The sequence below is a fragment of the Ochotona princeps genome, chromosome 15 (genome assembly GCF_030435755.1).
Source record: "Ochotona princeps isolate mOchPri1 chromosome 15, mOchPri1.hap1, whole genome shotgun sequence".
In the NCBI taxonomy this organism is placed as follows: Eukaryota; Metazoa; Chordata; class Mammalia; order Lagomorpha; family Ochotonidae; genus Ochotona; species Ochotona princeps.
Genome location: NC_080846.1, coordinates 44,202,907 through 44,229,216, shown reverse-complemented (window position 1 = coordinate 44,229,216; position 26,310 = coordinate 44,202,907). Strand labels below are relative to the sequence as shown.

The window sequence follows — 26,310 nt, the reverse complement described above, 5'->3', positions numbered from 1 at the left end:
CCAGGGAGCTTAAGGCAGGACAGGTCTTCTGCACACGCTTCACAGCTGCTGGCAGGAAGCAGAGGAGCTCTTAGGGATCCTAAAGGAGGGTGGGCCATGGAATGGACGGCACCTGCCCTACCCCACACCTGATCATCTGCCCCGCAGGCGTGCTCACCTGGGACTGTTCCACGTGGGAGGAGCAGACGCAGACGGTGGTAAACCCGCGAGTCTGAGGGTTGGTTTCCGTAGCATACCCCTCAGAAGCACAGTCCATGCGGAAATGAGTTGCTGAGGACTTATCTGACGGAGCCACATGCCGGGGGAGACTTGGAGGCCACAGGTGAGGACTTTGGGCTCTCCCCCAGGTCAGAATGAGATTGCTGTGTTTATTCTCCGGGGCAGCTGTGGGTGATCTCCCCGGACAGGTAGCGCGTCCCAGGCCTGTGGACAAGGCGCCGCTCTCCTACCGGCCTGTGTCACGGTGCTCAGTGCTTCTGGTCCCCTCCCGCTTTATTTTCACTGTCTCCTTGTGAGGACACAGGGGATTCAAAGAACGTGAAACCAAAGGGCTCTTGCCTTTTCACTTCAGTATCTCCACCAGGTGTAACTTAACGTCAAAGACGCCATTTGTTTTCCTTTTTTTTCTGTCAGAGCGTGAGGCTGCTTCAGTATTGTGGCCACTACCAAAGCTGAGGGCTTAGCTGAACCTGCTTGTTTCGAACACATATTATTCCCAACTTATCCCTCTGCACTTATCAGAGCCCTAAAAAGGTAGGGCTGTGCCCCTTCAATCCCTAAAAGCCGTAGAGGGACTGCAGATATTGCCATGGTCTTCCCACTCACCCTTGACCCACCTTGTCGCTTCCTGTGCCCTTCATTGCCTAAGGTTAACAGCAAACCAGAGAGGGAGGCCACATCCGCTTCACTTTTATTACAGTATATTGTTACGATCGCTCCTTTTTATTGCAGGGATTGTTTTCATTGCTTCCTATGCCTAATTTACAAACTTTATCATTAGTATCACGTACATTTATAGAAAAAAATCGACTTAAGAATATTTGGTACTCTGCACGGCCCTGGGTTCTAGGGAGCTTGGATTTTATCCTGATGATCAAGTGGGACTTCTGTGCTTGTATGTCTTCGAGGGGCACGTGTAGCATTTCTGCTGGAGACATACCTGAGAGTGAAGTCCCCAGGTCACAGGCTGTGCACATCCTCGGCTTTGCTGCAGGTTATCTGGTTTCCAAGGGGGTTGGCTTCTCAAAGAGTATCTGAGAATTCCAGCCTTCTCCAATGTTTGAGGTTGCCAGTTTATTTTAGACACTCTGGTGGGTGGGTGGTGAACTCTCACTGTGCTTGAATAATGATGTTGGACATGTTTTCATGTGCTTTGGAGTCACGTGGAGATCCTCTACAATTGCTATCAAATCTGTATCTTGCAGTTTGATGTGGTTTGACAGCCTTATTAAACCCCTTCCAGGTGCTAGACCTCATACTGAAACAATGTGGAATGCACTGTGAACATTTTGTTCATCATACGTAACACACACACACACACACACACACACACACACACACACTCAGTGTTGATATGGAAAGACCCTTAAAATAAGCTAAGGGGTAAATGGTGCAGAGAAAGTGTGTGTACTATACTACCATTTGTGTGAGAAGTTTATAGAAACAGTATATATGCACACACCTATATATGGATATGTAATCTTTTTAGCATGAAAAATTATAACAGCTACTTGTAGAGGGAGAAGGAACAGTGAATGGAAATGTGCAGGGGAGGAAAGAGACTTTTCACCACGCACCGTTTTTATACTCTGATGCGTGAGCAATACGAACCTCTCTGTCTAAATGCCAGTCCCTCAACCCTTTACAAACACTGCACGGAAATATTTAAGAAAAAGCCCAAAGAGTTCTTTTGTCTGCGAAATTGTTTTTACGGTCCATTTGGGTGGAATTATCAGGGAGTTATGGACACAGACAGGAAGAAAACCGTAATGGCAAACAGTGTGAAAAAGCCTCCTGAGAACATGCCGGGTGTGCCTAGTCTAGACGCCGAGGATGTGGGCTGCAGGCACAGGTTCCCAAAGGCGCTGATGGCTCCATTGTGACTGAAGGGCCACTGAAACTTAGTCTAGGAGACAGTGGGAATGAGGAAGGGTCTTCTTATAAAAGAAAAAGTACTTATTTATCTATTTAAAAGGTAGAGTGATGGGGTGGGGTGGGAGGAGCTATCATTCATCTACTGGTTCACTCCTTAAATGACCACAACAGCTGGGGCTGGGCCAGGTCAAGGTCAGGAACCTAGAACTTGATCCAAGGTCTCAAGTAGATGGCAGTGACCTCCCGTCCCAGCTACCTTAACAGGAAACTGGATTGGAAGTGGGGTGGTTGGGATTTGAGGTAGCACTTTGATATGGGATGTGGGCGTCACAAACAGCAGCTTAACCCACTGTGTGAGTGTCTACCCTGGGAAGCATATTTTTGAGGAGGCCACAGCCTGCATACAGCCAGGGGCAGGAGTGCACATTGGGCAAGAGGGGCAGTATTTTTTTTTTATATTTTATTTATTTTTTTATTCATTGATTACATTGCATTATGTGATACAGTTTCGTTGGAACTGGGAATCACCCCACCCAAGCGGGGCAATATTAACCTGGGGCCAGACCAGGAGCTCTAAAGGCTTAAGATATGAGTGTTTTTGCTCTCTTTGGGGCCCTCAGTGGATTGGATGACCCCGCCCACACTGGGAAGGGCCATCTGCTGTACTCTGCTCACCAATTCAAAGGCCCATCTCTTCCGGGTACAGCCTCACAGGCACATAGGCAAGGATGTTTTACCAATCCTCTGGGCATGCTTTAGCCCAGGAAGGTGACACATACATTTAGCTATCGCAGAGAGCAGGAGAGAGGCAAGAGCTGATGTGAGTTTTAGAAAGACCACTCTGGCTGCACAGAGAATGGATATGAGACTGCAGGCTGAGGGGGCGGGGCGTGGGTTCATGGGTGAAGACCACAACTCAATGTCAAATCTCTGCAGCCTGCTTCTGAAAGGGAAGAAAACAATACATTCCTCCAAGAATTACTGGAAAAATAGAGAAAATGTTCCTAGGCTGTTATCCCAGAGCCTAACAACAGAGTAAAGCTTCAGGAAGTATTAGATGTTGTCATATAACCGCTGTGAGTCTGACCATAACCCACTGCATCTACTTCTGTATTTTGAACCTCAATCACCATCTACTTTCATCTGGAGTATCCAAGGAGCCTCCCAACCGCTTATTGCCATGCTTGCCCCCGATAGGTTATTCTTTACAGAGCAGCCTGTGTTGCTTTCCAAATTGGATCTGATCATAGACAAATGCCCAGTTTCCTAATATGTCAAGAACTAGGGGACAGACAACCCAGTAGAGACTTGGGCAAAGATAAGTAGTCAGCCACAGAGAAGAAATAATAATGACTCTGAAGAATGTAAGTAATCACTGAACTTCATTCCTTATGAAAGACGTGCAGATTCAAGTAATTTGTTTTTGGTTTTGATTTTCTTGTATCAGATTAGCAAAGACTAAGGACAGACAACATATTACCTATGGGCAGGTAACTTGTTCCATCCTCAGTGGAAGGCAATCTGGCAAGATCTAGCAGAACAATAAAGAAGAAATCACTTGACACAGTGATTTAGTTTCTATGACCTCAGCCTACAGCTATAATGTTCCTTATGCAAAATAGCTGCACGAAGTTATTCAGTGCTGTTTGCAGGATGTGACTGATTACCGGCCCTGTCTTTGACCTCATTTCTCGTTGCTCTTTTTCTTTGAACATTGAATTCTGACCAGCTTAATCATTTCTAACATGCCAAACATAGGTATTGTTTCAAAGCAAGTGATATTTATTTAGGAATGGTCAAAGTGGACTACAGGAGTGTCCAAAGTGCTGGGAACAAGAGGAAGTTTGTGACAGTAAAAGTGACAAGACTTACATCAAATACATTGAAGCAATAATCTTTGGTCAATTAAATGACTAAAAGTAAGGGAAATGGGGCCTGGCAGTATGGCCTAGCGGCTAAAAGTCCTCGCCTTGAGTGCACCGGGATCCCATATGGGTGCTGGTTCTAATCCCGGCAGCTCCACTTCCCATCCAGCTCCCTGCTTGTGGCCTGGGAAAACAGTCGAGGACGGCCCAAAGCCTTGGCACCATGCACCTACTTGGGAGACCCAGAAGAGGCTCCTGGCTTTAGATTGACTTAACTCCAGCCATTAGGGCTCACTTGGGGAGTGAATCATTGGATGGAAGATCTTCCTCTCTGTCTCTCCTCCTCTCTGTATATCTGACTTTGTAATAAAAATAAATAAATCTTTAAAAAAAAGTAAGGGAAATGTTAGTGTGACATTGAACAGACAATTGCTGGACACATGTACTTGCGATTCTGGCATAAGCTTTTATTATCAGACCATTGTGGTTTTAAAACCCTTGCTAACCCTTCAGTTTTATTTATTTATTTGTTTATCTGTTAGGGCTGATACAAGTGACTCCATCTTGATTCTGACACCTTCATATTTCATACTTCTCTGACAACTGAAAACAGGAAATATTTATCATCATCATCATCTTTACTATTGTGTGAGTTGCCTGCCATTTCTTTTAGCCACTTCCTTTGCAGTGAGAAATTGGCTAAATGGCTCTATTTACAAGTGTGGACTCTTAGCTGGGACAACTGATGTGGTTGTGGTCCTTGGGGACTTGCTCTCGTGGTGCCTGAAGGGCTCTTTGAAGCAAGAGAAAGCAAGTGCAATACCCGAGCACTTTGCAAGTCCCAGCTTGCATCACATTTCCTAATGTCACAGTGACCAAAGCATGTCACCTAGTAGAGCAAGAATCATTGCAGTCAGGAATACCCAGGAGTATGGGTACATGGAGAAAAACTGAGGATCCGAGATGCAACATTGGGCCGTAGATTATTCATAACGCCTATAACCATTAGCTATTTTGTTAGTCATTTGTTTGTCTGTAATCCCTGTACAAGACTTCTCAAGAAGGCAGGGCCTTTGTTTTATTTGCTGTTTATCTTTTCAATACCTGAAAAACTGCTTAGTATATATTTAACACTTAATTTACAGTGAGTATTCAGTGAACACAGGCGAGAATGTATTAAGGAGATAGTTAAGAGGTCGTTGCCCTAAGGTGGAGGAGGGAAGCAGGAGAGACTGTGACAGCAGATATGAAAGAAGCGTCATGGATTGGAGAGCTACTAAGGGGGAATGTAAGCAAGATATGGAGATTGCGCATAAGAAATTGAAAATAATGCCACATTTCTGACTTGCCCAGTGTCATCATCAATAGCCTTAAACACAAGCAACGTAACTCCAAGTTGAAATCCATAGAGCGGTCCTGGCATGGTAACGTAGTGGCTAAAGTCCTTGCCTTGCATGTACCAGGATCCCATATGGGTACCAGTTCTAATCCCGGCTGCTTCGCTTCCCATCCAGCTCCCTACTTGTGGCCTGGGAAGCAGTCGAGGACGGCCCAAAGCCTTGGGAATCTGCACTCATGTGGGAGACCTGGAAGAAACTCCTGGCTTCAGATCAGCTCAGCCCTAGCTGTTGTGGACACTTGGGGAGTGAACCAGTAGATCGATGGTCTTTCTCTCTGTATCTCTTTCTGTATATCAGCCTTTCCAATAGCAGTAAGGTAAATCTTTTTTAAAAATCCATAGAGAAAATGAAAAACTATTGGAAAGATCTAGAGTAGACAACCTAATTGGAAGGTCATGCAGCTAAATTGGCAAAGGGGAGGAAATACAGTTGGGGCTCAGGAAAACTGGATCCCAAACATGGCCAAGACCTCAGTTTTCTGAAACACTCTGTGTTTTGTCTTTTTTCTTTCAGTTCCTTTTTTCTCCTTTTCTTTCCTTTTTTATTTTCTTTTTACTGTTATTTTCTTTTTTCTTTCTAAGAATTAAGCGTTTGGTACTTTAAAATGTGTTATTGATTTATTTGAAGAGAAGAGGGTGAGCACACCCATCTTCTCCTTCGCTTCCTGAATGAATGCAGTAACCTGTAGTGAGCTGTGCCGAAGCGCGAGTCAGGCACTTGATCCCAGTCTGCCACATGGGTGGCAGTGCAGTTGTCATCATTGCTGCCTTTCAGGCTCTATATCAGAAGCAATCTGGAACTGGGAGCTGCCAGTTAAACCCAGGCTGTCTGATATGGGATGATCCTGACGGGTGTCACAACTATGCTTAACACCTGCCCTGCTTGGTGTCTTTTGAGTGTTGACTATACTTTCCATCACTGCCAGTTTCATTCTTTAGCTTTACTGCCATTGGAAAACCCTAAGCTTCCAACTGTAGGGCTATTTTTTTTCCCTACCTTCAATGTAACCAGAATTCTATGATGGAACTCTTACTAAACTACTCCTGCAACAGCCCATTGTTATTGATGGGAGCATTCCATGATGGGGCCAGGTTAGATCAGATGACCACTGCAGGTGAATTGGGTTAGGGCATGGAATTGAGTTAGTAGCATGGGGTCATGAAGAAACTGGACTGTGACTGTAACCATGTGACAGGAATTAGAGAAAGTTCACGAAGAAATGAGATGCTATTCACAGACTTGGATTCAGAAAAACATCTGGGATGCATATGTAGAACTTCCTTTGCTTTTGCATTGTACTTATAGCAGGGTCTGTGTCTGATTTATCTCCTGTACAGCTGGTTTGTGTCTATGTGTAAGTGTATTTATTGACCTCCAAGTTTTTCTTGGTTGTGATATTATGGAATACACTTGTGCAACATTTGGGACTCATCAATACCCTTCTCCTGTCTCCACCCGTGGTAGGTTTGGGAGTCTTCAAGAGCACCCCTCACTTCTGATACCAAGTGCAAGTTCAGGACTTCTCCCAAATCACTTAGCTTCAATGATTCCCTAGAAGGAGCCACAGACCTCATGGAACTGTTACACCATGTTAAATAGTGCGGTTATTCTCCTAGGTTTGGTTCATCCATAGTGGAAGGATACAGGTTATGTAAAAGCAAGGGAAGGTGTGCATGGGACAGAACCCAGGAAAGCAGGAAGCTTCTAATTGTCTTCTCCCGTTGGAATCCTGGACAGCCCTGGCTCTTTCCAGGAATAATGTGTGACAGTACACCTGGTTGGATTATCAAGCAGGGAAGTTTGCTGTCAAACAGTTGTGTGGGGGGTCACATAGACATAGTTCCCTTATGGCTGCCCTCTTCCCCAGCTTTGCTGGAGGGTGAGTTGATGCCATAGGCCCCCAACCCACACTACAACACCTTGTTTTCTGGAGTTTCTCACATGGTGCAAGGTGCTCAAGCAGATCGAAATAGAATGATCTGGCAGGATGGTTCCAAAGGTGCAGATGTTACACCCTGGGAGCTGAGAGCAAATGCCTGCTCTCACTTTAAGACAGTTCTTTATACACAGAATGTCTTACAGTTAGAACTGCTATGACTATACTCAGCACTATGTTACTCTTTTTTACAATGTATTTAGTTGAAAGGCAGAGCGTGTGTGTGTGTGTGTGTGTGTGTGTACACAGAAAGAGGAAGAGCTCTTCCAACACTTGGTTCACTCCCCAGATGGGGTTGGGCTAGGCCAAAATCAGGAGCTAGGAGCAAGAAATTGTGTCTCCCACATGGGTGCACGAGCCCAAGCACTTGGGCCATCCTACGTTGCTTTCCCAGGTGCTTTATCAAGCTGGATTGAAGTGGAGCAGCGAGGACTTGAACTGGTGCCCACATGGAGGTGTTGACACTGCACATAGAAGCTTAACTTGATCTGCCACCACACAGGCCCTTCATCATGTCATTTTTTTTTTAAAGATTTATTGTTTTTATTGGAAAGGCGGATATACATAGAGGAGGAGAGACAGAGAGGAAGATCTTCCATCCGATGATTCACTCCCCAAGTGAGCCGCAACGGCCGGTGCTGCGCTGATCCGAAGCCAGGAACCAGGAACCTCCTCCAGGTCTCCCACAAGGGTGCAGGAACCCAAGGCTTTGGGCCGTCCTCAACTGCTTTCCCAGGCCACAAGCAGGGAGCTGGATGGGAAGTGGAACTGCTGGGATTGAACCAGTGCCCATATGGGATCCCGGGGCATTCAAGGCGAGGACTTTAGCTGCTAGGCCACACCGCTGGGCCTCATCATGTCATTTTTAAAATTAGCATTATTGCCTTTATTAAAAAAATGAATAAATGTCCTTTATAAGAACAAAACAGAGAATACTTACCCCTTTGTCTCTCCCCTTCCTCCAGAAACAAGAAAAAAAAAGGCAAAATTGGAAACAGTGAGTTCACCCAGTTTTCCCTAAACCTTGATCCTTCCCACCCTGATCCACCATGTAATCATTATAAAAAATAAAATTAATTTTAAAAAGAACAAAACAATATAACAAAAGAGAGCAAATTCAGTCATTAAGTGATAAATAATGATCAATGCATCAGCATGTCCTTCCTGTAGACCTGTCATAGCTGTTTATACTGTAACCGTATTCAGTTTTATAAGGTAAAATTCTGTTTGTGTTGACTTGTAACTGGGTTTTGGACATTTAAGCTCTTTAAATTGCTTTCATTAAACACTATCTCACTACAAAAATATTTATGAAGTTTAAAAAAAACAAGCACAAAACTGGGGCAGTGCTTTTAAGATGCCGCTTGAGACTGCCACATCCCTGCTTGAGTCTGATTCTTGGCTAAACTCCCAAATCCAACCGCCCAGTGATGTGCGTCCCAAATGGCAGCAGGTGACGGCTTAAGAGGCTTGGTCCCTGCCACCCACGCGGGAGAACAGGCTTGAATTCCCAGCTCCTGGTTTTTCGGCCTGGCTCAGCTGCATTTGCTGTGAGCTTCTGGGGAGTGAATTGGTAGATGGGGGATCTCTCTCTGTCTGTCCATCTCTCTGCCTTTCCAGTAAATGGATTTAAAAAAAAATCCCCGCAGATACTTACAAGCACACTTCTTAGCACCCAGTGTAAGGAAAGAGAACAAACCATTCTTGTTCCTTCTGAAGTCTCCTGTGCGCCTCTTTCCCACCCAGGCTTTCTCCTAGCAACCACCCCTGCCCCCTCCATGCGTGGCTGTCAGTGATTTGCTTTTACTTTTATCACATATATTTGTTTTCCCCAAGAACATATGCTTCGGTTTTGAATGTCTTTGAATACAAATGAATTGTGGGAGAGGAAAAAATAAAAAGCCCTTTTCCTCTAATGCCTGGTGCAGTAGGCAGGCTGGGAGTGAGGAGAGAAGAGCTGAGGATTGCCAAGACTTGCCTGCACGGCAGCCCCATGTCCACCACTCCAATCCTGCCCCTTTCCATGTCCATTGCAGCTGCTGGCCATTCACCAGGGGAGCATATTTTCAGTAGGGCTGCGGGTTGAACTTCAGCAAAGACCTTTATATTATACACTCTTTGGCCACTGAGGGCACCATCAGTTCATCTCAAACCTGATGGAACTGAGCCCAGGCATTTATGGGGACTGACTCGAACATCAGTCCCAAAGATGAATAGGACTCATGCCATCTTAGACCTGGCATCATTTTAGATCCAATTCTACTTTCCACCAATCCCCTGGGGCCTTGTAGCCCTGTTCCCCACCAATCAACTGGAACTTTGTGGCCCTGTACACGTCTACAACTCTATCCACCAATCCTTCACTGCCCTGTACTCCCAGTACCCACCCCCTTGCTATAAAAGCCTGCTTCTCTATCTGCCATCTCTCTCTCTTCCTGCGGCCACCTTCCTCTGTGCTGAATAAAGACTTCCTGTGTGACTTGCCGTGTCTGGTGTTTGGGTTGATGGCAAAAATTCCTAACAGTATTCCACACAGCACACATCAACTTTCAGCCTGTGTCTTCTGGGACAGACAAAACTGACAGAACCCATATTGTATATCACTAGCTTCTATTAGCTACTGCCAACGGGACTCTCTGCAGGTTCAAGCCCACCTTATCAAAGGTGATGTGGCATTCTGCACATCCCCGTGACCACCTCTCCTACAAGTAGCTTGAACAGGATCTCTGCCAGTGGCCCTGCAGGCTTAGGACTTACTTCAGACCCGCTGCCTGCTGTCCAGTTAGGCTTAAACTTCTACTGTGCTGTCCTTTCTAAAATAGTCTTTTGTGCTTTACCTGGTTGTCCCCACACCTTCTGCAGACTCAGGAATCCTAAAACTAACATTCTAAAAAGATTATCATGGTGGGGCTACACCCATCTTGCACCTGACCCCATGGCGGCTCCAAGATCTTCAAAAGCAGCATGAAAATGGGCAGCACTCAAGCTCTGCCCCACAAAGTCCACTGAAGTTTGAATATTCAACTAAGCTTTGACCCCAGACAGCATCTCCCTGTACCTCCAGACCCTGTATAGGGACAATTTTGCACTTTGTTAATTATGGTAACTGCAGCATGACCTTGAAGCTGCTGGCACTTCCTCCTGAGTGTGTATTTGGGTCTTACCTTCATCTGTGTCTTCTCCTTGAATGCTTTCCCACATGAGACAAGAACCTGGACCAAGCCTAGCCAGGACCACCCTCCAGAATTGCTAGTTTCACTGGCTGCACACTTGAATCCAACTGGTAAGAGACAGATTAACATGTGAACATTTTAGTTCCATGCTACACATAGGGGTCTCATGAAGAAATGGGACTCCCAAGGAGGGACTAAATGATTGAGTTTCATGTATCATCTCAGATTAAAGATGGACCAGGGATTTGGGGCTTCCTAGTGGAGAAAAACAGTTATAGGAAGGCAGGGTGTATACTAAGTAGGAATTGTCTTGTTATGCAAATAGGAACTGTGCTGTCTTTGATTAGAGACACCTTTTGCAAATGTAAGTTTCCTTTATAAATGTAAATCTCCCCCAAAGGAATTTTATTCTGCATTTTGAGACAGTTAAGAGCTTTACTTGCAAGTACTGTTTCTCAATTGCTGTTATCTCATAATCCGCAAACCAAAGAGGCGTGTTTGCGGCGGCATGATGTGCTGGTACTCTTCAGAACCACACTAAGTCTGTTATTATGAAACTTGCTTCTTTTCCTCTCAACAGCGTTCCTGAGAGTATCCATGTCATTGTGTGGAACTAGGATTCATTCATGTTCCTCGCTGTGTGTCTTTATTGTATTGCTGATGGGCAATTGGAATTATTTCTGCATTCTTGTCCTTACAGTATGGGGAGATTAGGTAGGGAGTCAGATAGGAATACATGAGCTGGAATTTCTGGCTGCCTTAAATTATAATTCTGCCCCTTTATTCTGTTAATCTAGCACAGCTGCTTTTGTTGGATGCACCTGTATATCAACCAGAACCAGGAAGGAAGAGATGCCATGGTGGCCACTGGAAGTGAACTCCATGTAGAGGTGCCATGAAACTCCCAGGAAGTCCTGAGCATGCTAAGCTCCAGCCCATTTGTGCCTTCAGTTGGGCCACCACCTGTGTCTCCTAAAAGAGAGTGATCCCCTGGGTGGTGCCCTACTTTTGCTCTTTGGCCCTGGTTAGGGATCCTTCTCTGGCCTCCTCCCCATCTCTCTCCTCTCTCTAGGCAGCTCTCTGAGCTACTTGTGACAGCTATCTCTTTGGGTGGGGTGGTCCACAGTCACACAGCAACGTATGAGTCACTCTTTTAAATAAATCCTGCTTTCGCTGTATTGAAGCCGCTGCTTTGAATTCCTGCCGCTGTGAGGGCAAGAACCTGCGGCAAAGGTTAACATACATAGACCCAAAACATAAACATGCCTGCAAGAGTTTGATCTTGAGTTATAAAACTCAGACTAGAAATCCTAGTATCACAACTGGCTTTCAGGTAAATAAAATAAATCTTTAAAAATTAAAATTCCTAAGTCATTTGATGTGAATAAGTTTAGACAATGCAACAATTTTTCCAAAGTGTTCTTGGTCGGCTTACATTCTCACCAAGAATGTGTAATCGTTCCAGTTAACTTCATATTTCTATTGACACTGGTATTTTATGTTTATCATGTACAAGTCTATAGTTCAAAGTAAAGATTTTAGCTTTGAACAGGTTTTGCCAAATTGCCCCTCAAAAGAGTCTTCTCACTTTATACTCCCACTAGCAGTATATGAAAATCTCTTAATTTATATCTTGGCCAATACTAAAAATTATAATATTTTCCAGGTTTAATTCTACTACTAGATAATTGATTAGGTTAAGATATCTGATTTTAAACAAACAAACAAAAACCAGTATGGATAGGGTTACTGAAGTTACACTTTCCATGCTGGTTTCCTTATGTAAGAGAGAACATGTGCTATTTGTTCTTTTGTGATTGACTCATTTCACTGAGCATAACGGTCTCTCATTGGGACCACCTAGTTGTAAATAGTTAAATTTCATTCTTCTTAATTGCTGAATAATATTCCATGGAGTAGATGTACCACAGTTTCTTTAAACACTCTTCTTTGGATGGGCATCTGGATTGTTTCCATGTCTTTGCTATTGTAGATTGTGCTGCTGCAAATATAGGGTTACAGATCCCCTTCTCATATGCAGATTTCACTTCTATTGGGTGTATTCCTAGGAGGGGGATGGCTGGGTCCTATGGCAGGTTTATTTGTAATTCTCCAGGCACTCTCCATACTGATTTCCACATTGGTTGTACTAACCTACACTCCCACCAGCAGTGAAGGAGGGTGCCTTTCTCCCCACATCCACGCTAGCAGGTGCTGTTTGTTGAGTTCTGAATGTAGGCCAGTCTCACTGGAATTAGGTGGTACCTCAACGTGGTTTTCATTTGTATCTCTCTGGTGGCTAGGGAGTCTGAGCATCTTTTCATATGTCTGTTAGCCATTTGAATCTGTTCTTTTGAAAAATGTCTGTTCATTTCCTTTGCCCATTTTTTTTACAGGGTTTTGTTTGTTGTTGTTTTTGTTTTTGTTTTTTGCTGTCCCTGGGTTTCTGATGCTCTTTGTAAATCCTGGATATTAGTCCCCTATCACTTGTGTAGTTTGCAAAAATTTTCTTCCATTCTGTTGGTTGCTTCTTCACTTTGTTAATTGTTTCCTTTGCTGTACAGAAGCTTTTTAGTTTGATGTAGTCCCATTTGTTCATTTTGGCTTTGATTGCCTTTGCTTTTGTTTTTTGGCTGTATCCCATGTGTTTTGATTTTTTTATTTCAGTTTTGTTTATTCCAAATAATTTCTTTTCTCTTGTCGAATTCATCACTGGCTCATGGATTACACAGTGGCATCATTTTTCCCAAGAGACATTAGTGTTTCCTTTTTGTCACTCATGTGTTGGTTACTCAGTGGTGTGTTTTTTCATGGTGCTGTAATTTGTTGTTGTTGTTGTTGTTGTTGTGGCTGTTCTAACTCATACCAGTTGTTGACCTTGTTTCATGGCTTCTCAATTATGAAAATGTATAGTGATGGAGTACTGGGGTCTATCATATACAGATGTGGGGGTATAATGGAACATGCATCCCTGCTTCCAGAGAAAAGATGGATTTCCAATGAAACTGTTGGACATGTGTAGACAATGGGATGCTGGACTGTCTGACATTGTCTGTACCAACAGTGTTGGGGCACACTTAAATAAGAGACTGGTAGAATTATGATTTCTTATGAAGGACTACACTGTTGTAGTAAAATGGGGAAAAATCTGTCGGGGGGTCGGAATTTTGAATCCCAGCCTATACAAAATTGTACCACATAATTCAAAATTCACAATAAAATATATTTAAAAATAAAAGTAAACAAGATACCTGATTTTAGTTTGTACTCTTTGTTTACTGGAGAAATTCTATAATTTTATTGCTTTTTGCTGTCTGTAGTTCTTCTTTTATATAAAATAGTATTTTTTCATATAAAACTGAAATGTTTGTAAGTCCAAGGTCAGGGGCAGGAGAGTGAAGCATGAAGTAATGGAAACTTTTCAGGGAAAAAAGGAAAGGAATGGCTCTTTGCAGTAGATACGACAGAATTGACTCTGGAGATGTTATTACTTTAATTTTACTAAGGCTCTTGTCACTCCAATAATTGAAAGGAAACTGCAGATATAATATTAGATTTTGACAGACCATCAAATTAAATTTTGTTTTCTCTGTGTGAAACTTAGAAATAATATGATTCAGAGTTTGAAAGGCCTTTAAAAATAGCATTTACATAATGAAATTTGCTATGAATACATCTGCAAATAAACACACCAGCCGTGTCCATTTTTTCCCAGTGATCTAAAAATAATGTCCGTATTATTTTTACGTCTTGTAGCAAAAAAAAGCCGAAAATGCAGGAAGATAAATTATCTTTGCAAGGTCACAGCAAGTCAGTATGAAGGTCAACAGTGAAATTAATTTTCATTCAGTCATTATGGTCCAAACTCTCTAAACCCCCTACAAGTTTTTTTTTTTACTTATTAGGAATTTAAGTATTTCAGAGATGAAAGTCTTTAGCCAAAGAATTGTTAGTTAAAATACAAACAAAAACATTAGCACTGCAAGTTGCTAAAGTGTTGAAAGCAAAGTGTTTTAATGCTAAAATCCTGACATTTAAAAGGCTCAGCAGCCAAACCTACTGAAAGCCAACTAACATGCAAATTATAACAATTTATTTCTCGTAGGCCTTGGCAGGCTTCTTCTGGGTGCCAGAAGAAGAGTGAGAGATTTGAGATTCAAACCCTTTGGAAAGTTGTATAAATTAGAGCTAGATTTCTCTTGGAAAAAAATATCCTATCCGCTTTCCTATTCCTTCCTTTAACTGACTGAACTTCATGACCCATTTTGAGTCAAGGTGGAGGGGTCAGCTGGGAGAAGCCTCCACGAATCTGCTCAGGTTGCCCTGTGCATCCTACTGCTACAGGTCTGAATAGCTGACCTTGTCTTCATAGGGTACCATCCTTCCACTTAATGTCTTTTGTTAGTGGTGTTATGTTTTAGAAATTTTATTTTATTTTATTTATTTATTATTTTTTTTTCACTGAAAACATTTTATTGGCCTTTTGGGTAGAAACGGGAATTTATTTGCCAGGAAGGATGATTCCATCATACTTCTGCTGGAAGCAGCGCATGGCCTCCTCTTTGCTGATTCTGTGTTTGGCCCCAATGCAGCCTGTCCTGCGCTTCTTGTCTGCGATGCTGAAGCCTGGCCTGCCCAGCACCACATAGAAGTCCAGGCCGTAGATGCCAATGCTCGGGTCGTATTTAATTCCCAGGTCGATGTGCTCTTGGATCCCCAAACCAAAGTTTCCAGTGTCTGAGAAGTTATTTTTCCTCAACTCTTACTCCCGCACCTTCAGACCCTTCTCCAGGATCTCCTCTGCCTTGGCCCCACGGACCGTGCAGTGCACTGCGATCTTCTCATTCCTCCGGATGCCGAAGGACCTGACTGTGTACCTGGCTTTGGAGAACACGGGGGTCTGGCCCGTGAGTTGCTCCAACACCTTGGCGGCCCGGGTCAGTCTGTCTCCACTCTCCCCCACGCAGATGTTGAGGCAGAGTTTGCGGATGCGAAGTTCCCGCATGGGGTTCTCCTTCTCACCTTGGTCCGCCATGATGGAGAACAGGAAAAAAAGTAGAAATTTTATTTTAAAAAAAATGTTTAGTTCACTCACATTTTTTTAAAGGAATGAAGAGAGGCAGGCAGAGCCAGATTTCCACTCACTGGTCTCCTCCTGAAAATGCCACAACAGTTGGGTCTGGACCAAGCCAAAACTGGGAGCCGGTAACTTCATCCAGACCACCATGGCAGAGCCTCCGTACCTGAGCTGTCATCTGTAGCAGGTGCTTTAGCAGGAAGCTGACTGAGCAGCAAAGGCAGAAATGGGACGCAATCCCAGGCACTCCGATATGGAATGCGGGCATCCCAGATGGTGCCCTAACCCACAGCTCCACAACACCTGCCCCTCATATGTGGTTAGACACAGCTTCATTGTCAGTGAAGGGAGAGAATGAGAGCCAATGGGCTGATAACAACTGTCTGTTCAAAATCTAACTCCCATTTTGGAATAATGTTCTTTGCTGGAAAACAACTACTTAAAGCACCTTGGGTGTTGTGTGGTGAGGACGTGATGCAGAATATGTTGAGTTGTTCCAAGGAATTTGATGCTCTTTTCTGTGGATGTAAACACTGCTATAATGGTCTCAGTTTTGCTTTCCTTCCTCTAACACCCCAAGAGTTTGCAGGACAATAAAATGGGTAGTAGCTTGAAAGCATTTCCAGTTCTATGCTTCTCTCCTTTCACCTTCATCTCCAACTCGGGATTTTGGAAGATTCAGGCTGAGTTGGAACAAAATAACATATCCAGGAAACGTCTTGGAAAACTAGAAACTATGAAGGGAAGGAGAAATCTTTGTCCATCCATCACTTAGGTGTATTTGTAACTATCTTTCAAACAACTAACTACATCTTTAAAATAATTGGATTAGTCGGCCTTAGCTCTGCCTCTTCCAGATCCAATGTGTGTAAGGCACTCCAGCAGCAGTCAGCTCCCGGTTGCCCAGCTTGCCCGCTGCTCCCTTGCAGTGTGTTTCAGTGACTACAGCTCTGCTCACTCCCCTCTGGGTCTCACTGCCACAAGGCTGGCCTCAGTCCCTTCTATCTTCCATGAATGTCTATTGAGCACCTCTTATAGATTCATACACTATGAGGTGTAACAACAAAAAAAGGTAGTGTTTGTTTTTTGTCTGCAACCTGAAGGAGGAGAAAGAGACAACCAGAAGACAGGCTGGGGAAAGATGGAGTGAGCTCACACTGTTTATACTGCAACCTGGGAGGCAAACAGATGTTTAAATGGGAGGGCACTGTGGCTACACAGCAGAAGACTGAAGGGAGACAGTGGAGGATCCTGGGGCTGGAAGCAGGACCCAGAGCTTGCCCAGCCTACTAGGCTACAGACACAGTTTAAACCAAGTTCTAAGGATGATGGGAAGCCGTTGGAGTCTTAAAATCAAGCCGGATGGGATTCGTGGTTTCAGTAGCACATACTAGCTGTTCTTTGGAGAATGGAAGCAGGGGTCTCGGTTAGAAAGTTGTTAGAAAAGATGGTGGTGTTCATTACTTGACAATGGAGATGCGAAAGGTAGATCTCAGATGCTTTTGGTGGAGAACGCTAACGTGAGTTGTTTATGTGTTAGTGGTAGGGTGTGAGGGGACTGAGGCAGCAGAAGTGGCTCTGAGACGCACGGGGTGGTTGGTGCTTTTGTGTGTTGAGGTAGGAAAGACAGAAGGACAGAAGTGGCTTTAGATGTGCTATCGTGGAAATATCAACCAGATCGCAAAGTGTCATGCAAGCAGTTACATATGTAAATACAAAACACGTGAGCTTTCTGGGCAGGAGCTGGAAGGTATTGAAAATCGTACTAAAGGAAGCGTTGTCTAGACAGGCAAGAGTGCAGGTCTTTGGCATCCTAACGTTTGCCTGTCAGGCAGGACCCAAGGAGCCTGCAAAATGTTTGATCAGGAACGGAAGAGATTCCAAGGAGTAGTGAGTATTCTAAGAAGCGATCAACTGTGTTGAAAGTTGAGGGAATGAGCATTTGTGTGACTTTGAGCAAATTGCTTCATCTGTCTAAACCAAATTTCTTTCCTTATCTGTAAATCGTGGACAGAAATAGTACTGCACTTACAGTGTTGTTGGGAGTATTAAGAAGCATAATGTATGTGGTGTTCTATGGGTCTGGCATGCAGTAAGTGATAAATGGTACCTATTATTAGTCTATTGCTGCGGAGTTCTGAAATCTATAAGGGGAAATGTAAACATGTCAGGAGGGAAGCACGCACATTTACTGGAACAGTTCTGCATAACAAATATTTCATTTTATCACATCTTGCAAATCATTCTTTAATGTTCCTTTTAGTCTTTGTGTCTTTTTAGCTCTTCTGGAGTCAGGACTTAAGATAGGAGAATTCCTTATTCTCTGGATAGTCAAAAGTTGCTATGACAACTGGCTGGAAATGAAAGTCCTCCGCTTTATTTATTGATCTGAGGGCAACGAGCTGCAGAAGGAGGAAAATGCGATTGTCACAGAGGTTGCGTTCCAACCTTCAGCAGGACGACAGGAAGGGTCATGTTCTTTCCCGTCCTGTCAGCATCCTTTATTATTCATACATAATTTTCCCTCTTGTTTTTGTGCAAAATATTTAAGGTCATAAATATTCAGACACAAATAAGTTGAGACAGTTTAAAGAAAATAATATCAAATATTATTTGGAAGAGAAGTATGTGCAATGCAGAAGCAATGTATCAATAAATTTAATTCTAAGTGTTTTGTAAATCATAAATAAATAAATAGATAGATAAATAAGAACATAATGGTTTAGGAAATTCTCCAAAGTCAGCTGTCAAGGTCACAGGCGAGTTCATTAGGAAAAGGAAACTTTTGGGCTGCTACACATGTTGCTACCCTGCAAAGAGATACTGGCCATAATTTTCACATCACTTTAGAGTTTACAAAATTCTTACACTTTACAAAAGGTGGTATTATGATATCCCGTTTTTTGGCTCCCAGACCACACAACAGGTTAACACAAACAGTGAGTTTGAATCAGCAAAATCTTCTTTCAATACTACAAACACTTTTTATTGATAGCCAAAAAATACAACGCTTTCATGAAACTTTTAATGCTCTGTTCTTTCTACTACAAAAACAACTTCTTTGTTGCAGTTTTGAAAAACCATATGCAATGCAATATTCACAAAATTACATGAAATTTGCTTCTAAATGTTAAAAATCCATGTAGGCATCACCAAAGAATCGGAACTCCCCTGGGAGGCTGGAATTGCCAGTTCTCCGCCTTTGCATTCTCAGGCCACCTTCATGCGTTTAAAAGTAATTTAGGACCCTAGTGAACTCACATTTATAAAGCCCTCATGAATATTTTGGTTGTTAGAAAATAAAACGAATATTATGAAAATCATCTAGTTATTGAAAAGGGTGGGCATTTAGTGGAGCAGGCAGGATGCGCATATCTGCTGTTGGAGTGCTCACTTCCTGTTAATGCGCACCCCGTGCTGCAGCAGGGCTGGCTCAAGTAGTCCAGCACTTGATCTCCGTGTACGGTACCAGACCGAGAGCCTGGCTGCTGGCTCCAGCGGCTCCACAACAGGCAGGTGAGGTCACTGGGGAGCGAAACGGTGACTAGGAAAATTTTATATCTCTCTGCTTTACAATATATTTACTATATATTACTAAATAATGTATTATGGAAATTAATGATTTACTGAAGTTTAATTAAATTAACAAAGTGCCATGATAAGAGTGATGTTCTGGGCCCGGCGGCGTGGTCTAGCGGCTAAAGTCCTCGCCTTGAACGCCTCGGGATCCCATATGGGCGCCGGTTCTAATGCCGGCAGCTCCACTTCCCATCCAGCTCCCTGCTTGTGGCCTGGGAAAGCAGTCAAGGACGGCCCGAAGCTTTGGGATCCTGCACCCGCGTGGGAGACCCGGAAGAGGTTCCTGGTCCCGGCATCGGATCTGCGCGTACCGGCCTGTTGCGGCTCACTTGGGGAGTGAATCATCGGATGGAAGATCTTCCTCTCTGTCTCTCCTCCTCTCTGTATATCCCGCTTTCCAATAATAATAAAATCTTAAAAAAAAAAAAAGATTTATTTATTTTTATTGGAAAGGCGAATATTCAGAGAGGAGGAAAGACCGAGAGGAAGATCTTCCATCCCCTGGTTCACTCCCTAGGCGGCTGCAATGGCTGGAGCTGAGCCAATCCAAAGCCAGGAGCCTCTTCCAGGTCTCCCTCATGGGTGCAGGGTCCCAAAACTTTGGTCTGTCCTTGACTGCTTTCCCAGGCCACAAGCAGAGAGCTGGATGGGAAGCAGGGCTGCCGGGATTAGAACTGGTGTCCATATGGGATCCTAGTGTGTTCAAGGCAAGGACGTTAACCACTACGCTATTATGCCGGGCCCAAGAGTGATGTTCTTATGGTTTTCTCCAAATATCTTGAATGACTGCCTTACTAGAAGACATCTGGATTCATCTATGATTTTATACTTAATCTGTTGTGATATATGTGCTTTTTTGATTAGAATATTTTAAGAAATGGCCCTACAAAGAGACATAATTGAGAAGGGGAAAGCATTTCAATGCATAACTGTGGATATTCTTCCATGTACTAGACCCGAATTCTTATTGCAAAGATAGAGAACTCAAAAGTTCACTCCTCAAAAGTGTGCAACAGCCAAGGCTGGGCCAGGCGAAAACCAGGAACCAGGAGTTCCGTCTCTTGCGTGGACAGACCTGACTGCTTGAGCCGTCACCTGCTGCCTCCCAGGCTTGCACAGCAGCAGGAAGCTGGAAATGGAAGTGGAGTGTGGACTTGAACCCAGACACACTGATCTGGGATGTGGCCATCACAAGTAGTGTCTGATATCCCCACATAAGTGGTGCTTTTCCAAGGTTTATCAGAAGCAACAGAATATCATATCGCATCCTGCTATTTGTTAATGACCTAGGAAAGCAGTGGAGAATGGCCCAATGCCTTGGGACCCTCCATCCACATGGGAGATCTGAAAGAAACTCCTGGCTTTGGATTGGTTCAGTTCCAGCTGTTGTGACCATTTGGGGAGTGAAGCAGATGGAAGATCTTTCTCTGTCTCTCTCCTCTGTAAATCTGCCTTTCCAATAAAAATAAATAAATCATTTTTTAAAAAAATACTATAAATTAGGGAATCTTCTCCAGGCTTCTATGTTGGAAACTCAGGTGAGGCCCATAGTGGTTCTCATGCTCTAGCCCTCCAATTATGTGATCCTAATTCCCTCCAAGTTTGGGAAACACTGCTCCTGACTGCTCCTCGCTGTGGGGCAGAATCACATGTGATTCAGAGCTCTCATTGCCTCTTTTTCATCAGTTGTCACTATGTCTGACATGGGATCATTTTACTGTTCACTTGCCTTCTTTCTTAAACAGCTCCCAGCTCTGTTCTTGTCTACAGTTAGCAGACAGCTGGAGGGCTAGTAACCAGCCTGCTGCTGGGTGGGAAAAATAGTATGTTTTCAGAGTCATTTCCCACCTTGGATAGTCATGAAATCCTAACAGGTGAACAAGAAAATGTCCTAAGAGAACTCGAGACTACTGATTAATCAAGTATCTCTTTTAAGAAACTGGAAATCCTGCCAGGTCCAAGTCTCTGCTTTGGGGCAGGAAGCAGATTAAGCTGTCACCTGTAATGCTAACATCCCTTACAAGTGCTGGTTCGAGTCCTTAATGCTCCACTTCCAATCTAGGTCTCTGCTGATGTGTCTGGGAAAGCAGTGGAAGATGACACAAATGCCTGGGCCCCTGCTACTGTTGGGTGGAGCTCCAGGCTCCCAGCTTCTGCCTGGCTCAGCCATAGCTATGTGGTTATCTGTGAACGAGCAGATGCAAGATGGAAGAGGACCCCCCCATCTCTCTCTCCCTCTCTGTAACTTTACCTTTCAAATAAAAAAACACGTTTTCTTCCATAAAAAGATCTCTGCCATGATTACTATAGAAGCTGACAAAGAGGCTTTTTGGCCGTCAAGGCTTGCCTTTCCATGGCCCTCGAGGGTCCTAACTGTCTTTAAGTTATCAGTTCTCACACTTTGTGTTTGCTCCCATTTTCATAATAAATATCATCTTTTTGCCATCTGCAGTAACTTTATAATGCAACCTACAATACCTCATTTTAAAAACTCAGGGGTCACCGTTGTGGTATACTGTGTAAAGCTGCTGTCTGTACCACCAGCACCCCTTTAGGCACTGGTTTGTATCCTGGCTGCTGCACTTCTGACCCGGATACCCACAAAAGGGAAAAGCAACATAAGATGATCTGGCACCCACGCAGGAGACCTGGTTGCCTAGCTCCTGGCTTTGGCCAGGCCCACTGCTGTTCACTGAGGCCATTTGGGGAGTGACCCAGAAGATGGAAGTCTCTGATCTCCCTCTCTGTAACTCTGACTTCCAAACAGGTAAATAAATGCTTACCAAAAACCAATATAGTGCACTGTTTTATAATTGATAAAATGAGTGAATTGTACAATAAAAGTATATGTGGAAGTGTATAAATAGCTAGAAGTAACATCAGCAGACAATGAATTTGTCATTATTGGCATGTGAATGTTACAAAAACATTATAAAAATTTCAAACATACTGAAATACAATGACATGCTTCCCTAGTTTTAGTAATTCTCAATTATCTTATGCTGGTCTGTTTTACACCTGGATCTGCAGCTTCAGTATCCTCTAAAGATGGCTGGGAATGTGTACTCATTAACCTTATCCCAGGCACTGAATTAGAGTCTCTGAGGCAGGACCCAGAAATCTATTTTAATAATCTCCTCAGTTATTCGTGTGCCTGTGCTATGGTTTGAATATGACTGAGACCCCAAACTCATGAAGATACTCCTGTTCTAAAGTCATGAATAACAGTACAAAGATGGTGAAAACTTAATCCAGTAGTTGTGTTTAGGAGGTGGGACCCAGTGGGCGGTCCTGAAGTCATTGGAGGTGTGCACATGGAAGTTGGTCCTCCCAGGGACTGTTACCAACACTTGAGTTTGGACCTGGCCCCTCTCTCTGCATCCTGGCTCACCATGGTGATCCTCCTTGTGTGTGCTCTCATCATTTGCCCTAGGCCCCTTGCAAAAACCTCTGTTACACCATTTGGACTCTGAACTTTAAACTGAATAAACTCTTTTTCTAGAAACACCATTGCCTGGGTATGTCATTGTAGGAATGAGAAGCAGAATGACAGTTTGTGAAATTTTGAAAATCACTGATCTATGAAACTATCTCTTCCTTCTTCTTGTTCTACTTCAGTTTTTTTAAAATTATTTGAGATTTAAAGCTACAGACAAAACTCCCATCTGCTGGTTCACTTCCAAGCATCTGCCATGGCCTGGGACTAGGTCCAGCTGAAGTCAGGAGCCAGGAACTCATGCCAGGCCTGTCACATGGGGGGTAGTACTCTGATCACTTGAGCCACCGCCTGCTGCCTACCAGCCAGTGCATTAGCAGGAAACTGAATTTGACCATGTAGCTAGAACTGGAACCTAGCATTCTGATATGGGGCATGAGGGTTCCTCCCAGTGTCTTAATTACCAGGCCAAATGCCTGCACCCTCTCAGTTTATTTTAAAACAAATCCCAAAGGACGGTGTTGTGTTACAGTAAGTTAAGCTACCACTTGTGACATGAAATGCCACTTTTGAGTACCCGTTCAAGTCCTGGTTGCTCCACTTTCAGTCCAGCTTTTTGCTAATTATGTGGGAAGGCAGCTGGAGATGGCCCATGTACTTTAGTTCTTACCACCACGGGGCAGACCTGGCTGGAGTCCAGCCCTGGCCCAGCCAGATGTGGAGTAAACTGGGAGATTCAAGATCATTCTGCCTCTCTTTCTCTCTTTGTCACTATGCCTTTCAAATAAATAATCAAATATTTATAAAAATGTCTGCCATCAGCCTTTTAAAAAGTTTTAAAAACCTTTTAAAATTTTTATCGAAATCCAATATACAGACTAAGAAATGCACTTAAATGATCTTCCAATCACATTCTTAACCAACATCCAAATTAAGAACAAAACATTACCAGCACCTCAGGAGTCCTCATTATCCTCCCACCACCATTTCTATATTTTTAACACGTGCATAAGAGTATATTGTCATTTTCATGGTATAATTCAGTGAAGCAATATGTATAACTATACAACAAATGATATAACTCCCACACAATTTTTATATGATTTATTTTTCAATTAGCTACCATAAATAAGAGAAAATGTGATATTATCCTTTTTATGTATGGGTTATTTCACTTAGATAATGATCTTCAGTTGCATCCATTCGGCTGCAAGTGTCAGGATTTCGATCATTTTATGGCTGAGTAACATTCCATCATGTGTATAAACTACATTTTCTGTATCCAGTCATCACTTGATATGTCTAGGTGATTCCATATCTTAGTTATTGTGACATGAGAGTGCATGTAATTTTTCATATGCTGATTTAATTTCCTTTGGCTGTGTTCCCAGAGTATAATAGTTGCATCATAGGGCAGGTCTATTATGGGTGTTTTGGGGGATCTCCACAGTTTTTCACAATTAGAGATGCCAATTTTCATTCCTGCTGATAGTGTATTAGGTACCTTTTTCTCCACATACTCACCACCATGTGCTTTTTGATTTTTGGATAATAATCATTTTTACTAATATGATTTCACATTGTGGTTTTTATTTTCACTTCCCTGTTAGCTAATGATTGTATTTTTCATGTGTCTATCGGGCTTTTATATTGAAAGATATGCAGTTATATTCTATACTCATTTCTGGATTGTTTTGTTTTTGTTTCTCAAGCTCGTTTTATATTCTGGGTATTAACCTTTTATCAGTTGCACAGTTTGTAAATATTTTCTCCCTTTTTGTCAGTTGCCTCTTCAGTTTGTTGAATTTTTTTTGTTGTGCAGAAACGTCTTTGTTAGCTTGGTGTAATCTTGCTTGCCTGTTTTTGCTCTTTATTGTGTAACCTCTGGGGTCTTCATGAGAAGGCTTTTCCTCTGCTAGTATCTCAGAATTTCCCCCAAGTTTTCCTCTAGTAATTTAGGAGTTTTAAGTCTTAATTTCGAATTCTATTGATTTTTGCGTGTTGATTTTACATTCTGCCACTTTGCCAAATTCTCTTATGAGTTCTAATAGTTCCCTGGTAGAATCTTTGGATCTTCAATATAAAGGATCATGTCGTCTGCAAATAGGGATAATTTGACATCCTCCTCTCCAATTTGTATTTCTTTGATTTCTTTTTCTTGCCAAATAGCTCTAACTAAAAATCCTAGAATACACTGAATAACAGTGGTGAGACTGGGCAACCTTGTCCAGTTCTGGAAAAATGTTTCCAGCTTTTGTCCGTTTTTGTCCATACAGTGCTATGCTGGCTATGGCTTTCTCAAATATTGCCTTGCTTGTGTTCAAATGTGTTCCTTCTATATCCATATTTTTTCAGGTTTTTTTTAACTATGAAAGAATGTATTTTATCAAATGCTTTCTCTGCATCTATTGAGATAACCATGTTGTTTAACTTTCATTTTGTTGATATAATGTATCATGTATATTTATTTGTATATGCTGAACAGTCCTTGCATGCTTAAGACACATTCCAGTTGGTTTAGGTGGATGATGTTTGAGTTTTGAAATATTTATTTTTATTTGAGAAGCAGAGATATATTTGGAGGAAGGGAAAGACAGAGAAAGAGACATTTCATTTGCTGGTTCACTTCTCAGATGGTTTCAAAGGCCATGGATGAGCCAGGCTGAAGCTGAGTCTGAACCTTGGCCTCCCATGTGTGTTCAGGAGCCCATGTACTTGGGCCAATGTTGTTGTTTTCCCAAGTGCACTTGTAGGAAATTGCATTGGAAGTGGAGCATCTGGGACTTCACCTAGCATGCCTTTGGGATGCTGCTATTGCAAGTGGTGGCTTACTCCATGGCACTACAGTGCTAGTCCCTGCATGATCTTTTTGATATATTGTTGGGTTTGATTTACAAATATTCTGTTTGGATTTTTGCATGTATGTTTATCAGGTGTATTGGTCTATAGCTCTCTTTGTTGTATGTTTTCTCTGATTTTGGAATTAAGGTAATTCTGTACCCAAGAATGAGTTTGGAAGGGGTCTCTCCCTTTCAATTGTTTTGAGTGCTTTAAGAAGAGTTAGAATTAGTTCTTCAGAACTTTGATATAATGCAGCAATGAAGTCATCCAGTCCTTGGCTTTTGGGGGGTGGTAGGCTCTATAACACTGATTTAGTCTCAGTCATGGTTATTGGTATTTTCAAGTTTTCTATGTCTTTGTGCTTCAATGTTGAGAATTATTTTGTGTCCAGAAACCTATCCATTTTTTTTCCAGATTTTCCAATTTGCTGGCATATACCTGTAATCATGCCTGCTGATTATTTGTGTTTCTGTGACATCTTCTTTTTCATCTCTAATTCTATTAACTTTAGTCTTCTTGTTTGTTAGTTTGACCAGTGTAATGATTTCTCCATTTTTTCAAAACACTAGATTTCCATTTCATATTGTGTTTCTGATTTTTATTTTATTTCTTCTGTAATTCTTACTATTTCTTTTTTTCTATTCATTTTGTATTGATTTATTCTTGTTCTTCTGTGTCCTTAGGATGTACTGATAGATCATTTATTTGATAACTTCCCAATTTTTAAGTTTAGGTGTTTATTGCTGTGAAGTTTCTTTTTAATATTGCTTTTTGCTGTATCCTGTAAGTTTTAATATGTTGTGGTTTAATATCTATTCATTTCAATAGCTTTCAAAATTTTTCTTTTGATTTGCTCTGTGACCCACTGTTCTTTCTGGAATATTATAGAATGTGTTTATCTATTTTCCA

General features: G+C 42.6%; 2 protein-coding genes across 2 annotated transcripts in view; one reads left to right on the top strand and one right to left on the bottom strand.

Annotated features, from left to right (window-relative positions):
• Positions 1-729: 729 nt before the first annotated feature.
• Positions 730-26,310, top strand: part of CEP83 (centrosomal protein 83) — a 201,972-nt gene continuing 176,391 nt past the window's right edge. The window contains exon 1 of the mRNA XM_058673887.1: positions 730-753. The gene's annotated coding sequence lies outside the window, so the exon portion shown is untranslated. The remainder of the gene's footprint in view (positions 754-26,310) is intronic.
• On the bottom strand, positions 14,916-15,533 carry LOC101518292 (large ribosomal subunit protein uL5-like). The gene has a single exon (XM_012926367.2). It carries the CDS (start codon positions 15,501-15,503, stop codon positions 15,231-15,233), a length of 273 nt encoding a protein of 90 aa, XP_012781821.2. The 5' UTR covers positions 15,504-15,533; the 3' UTR covers positions 14,916-15,230.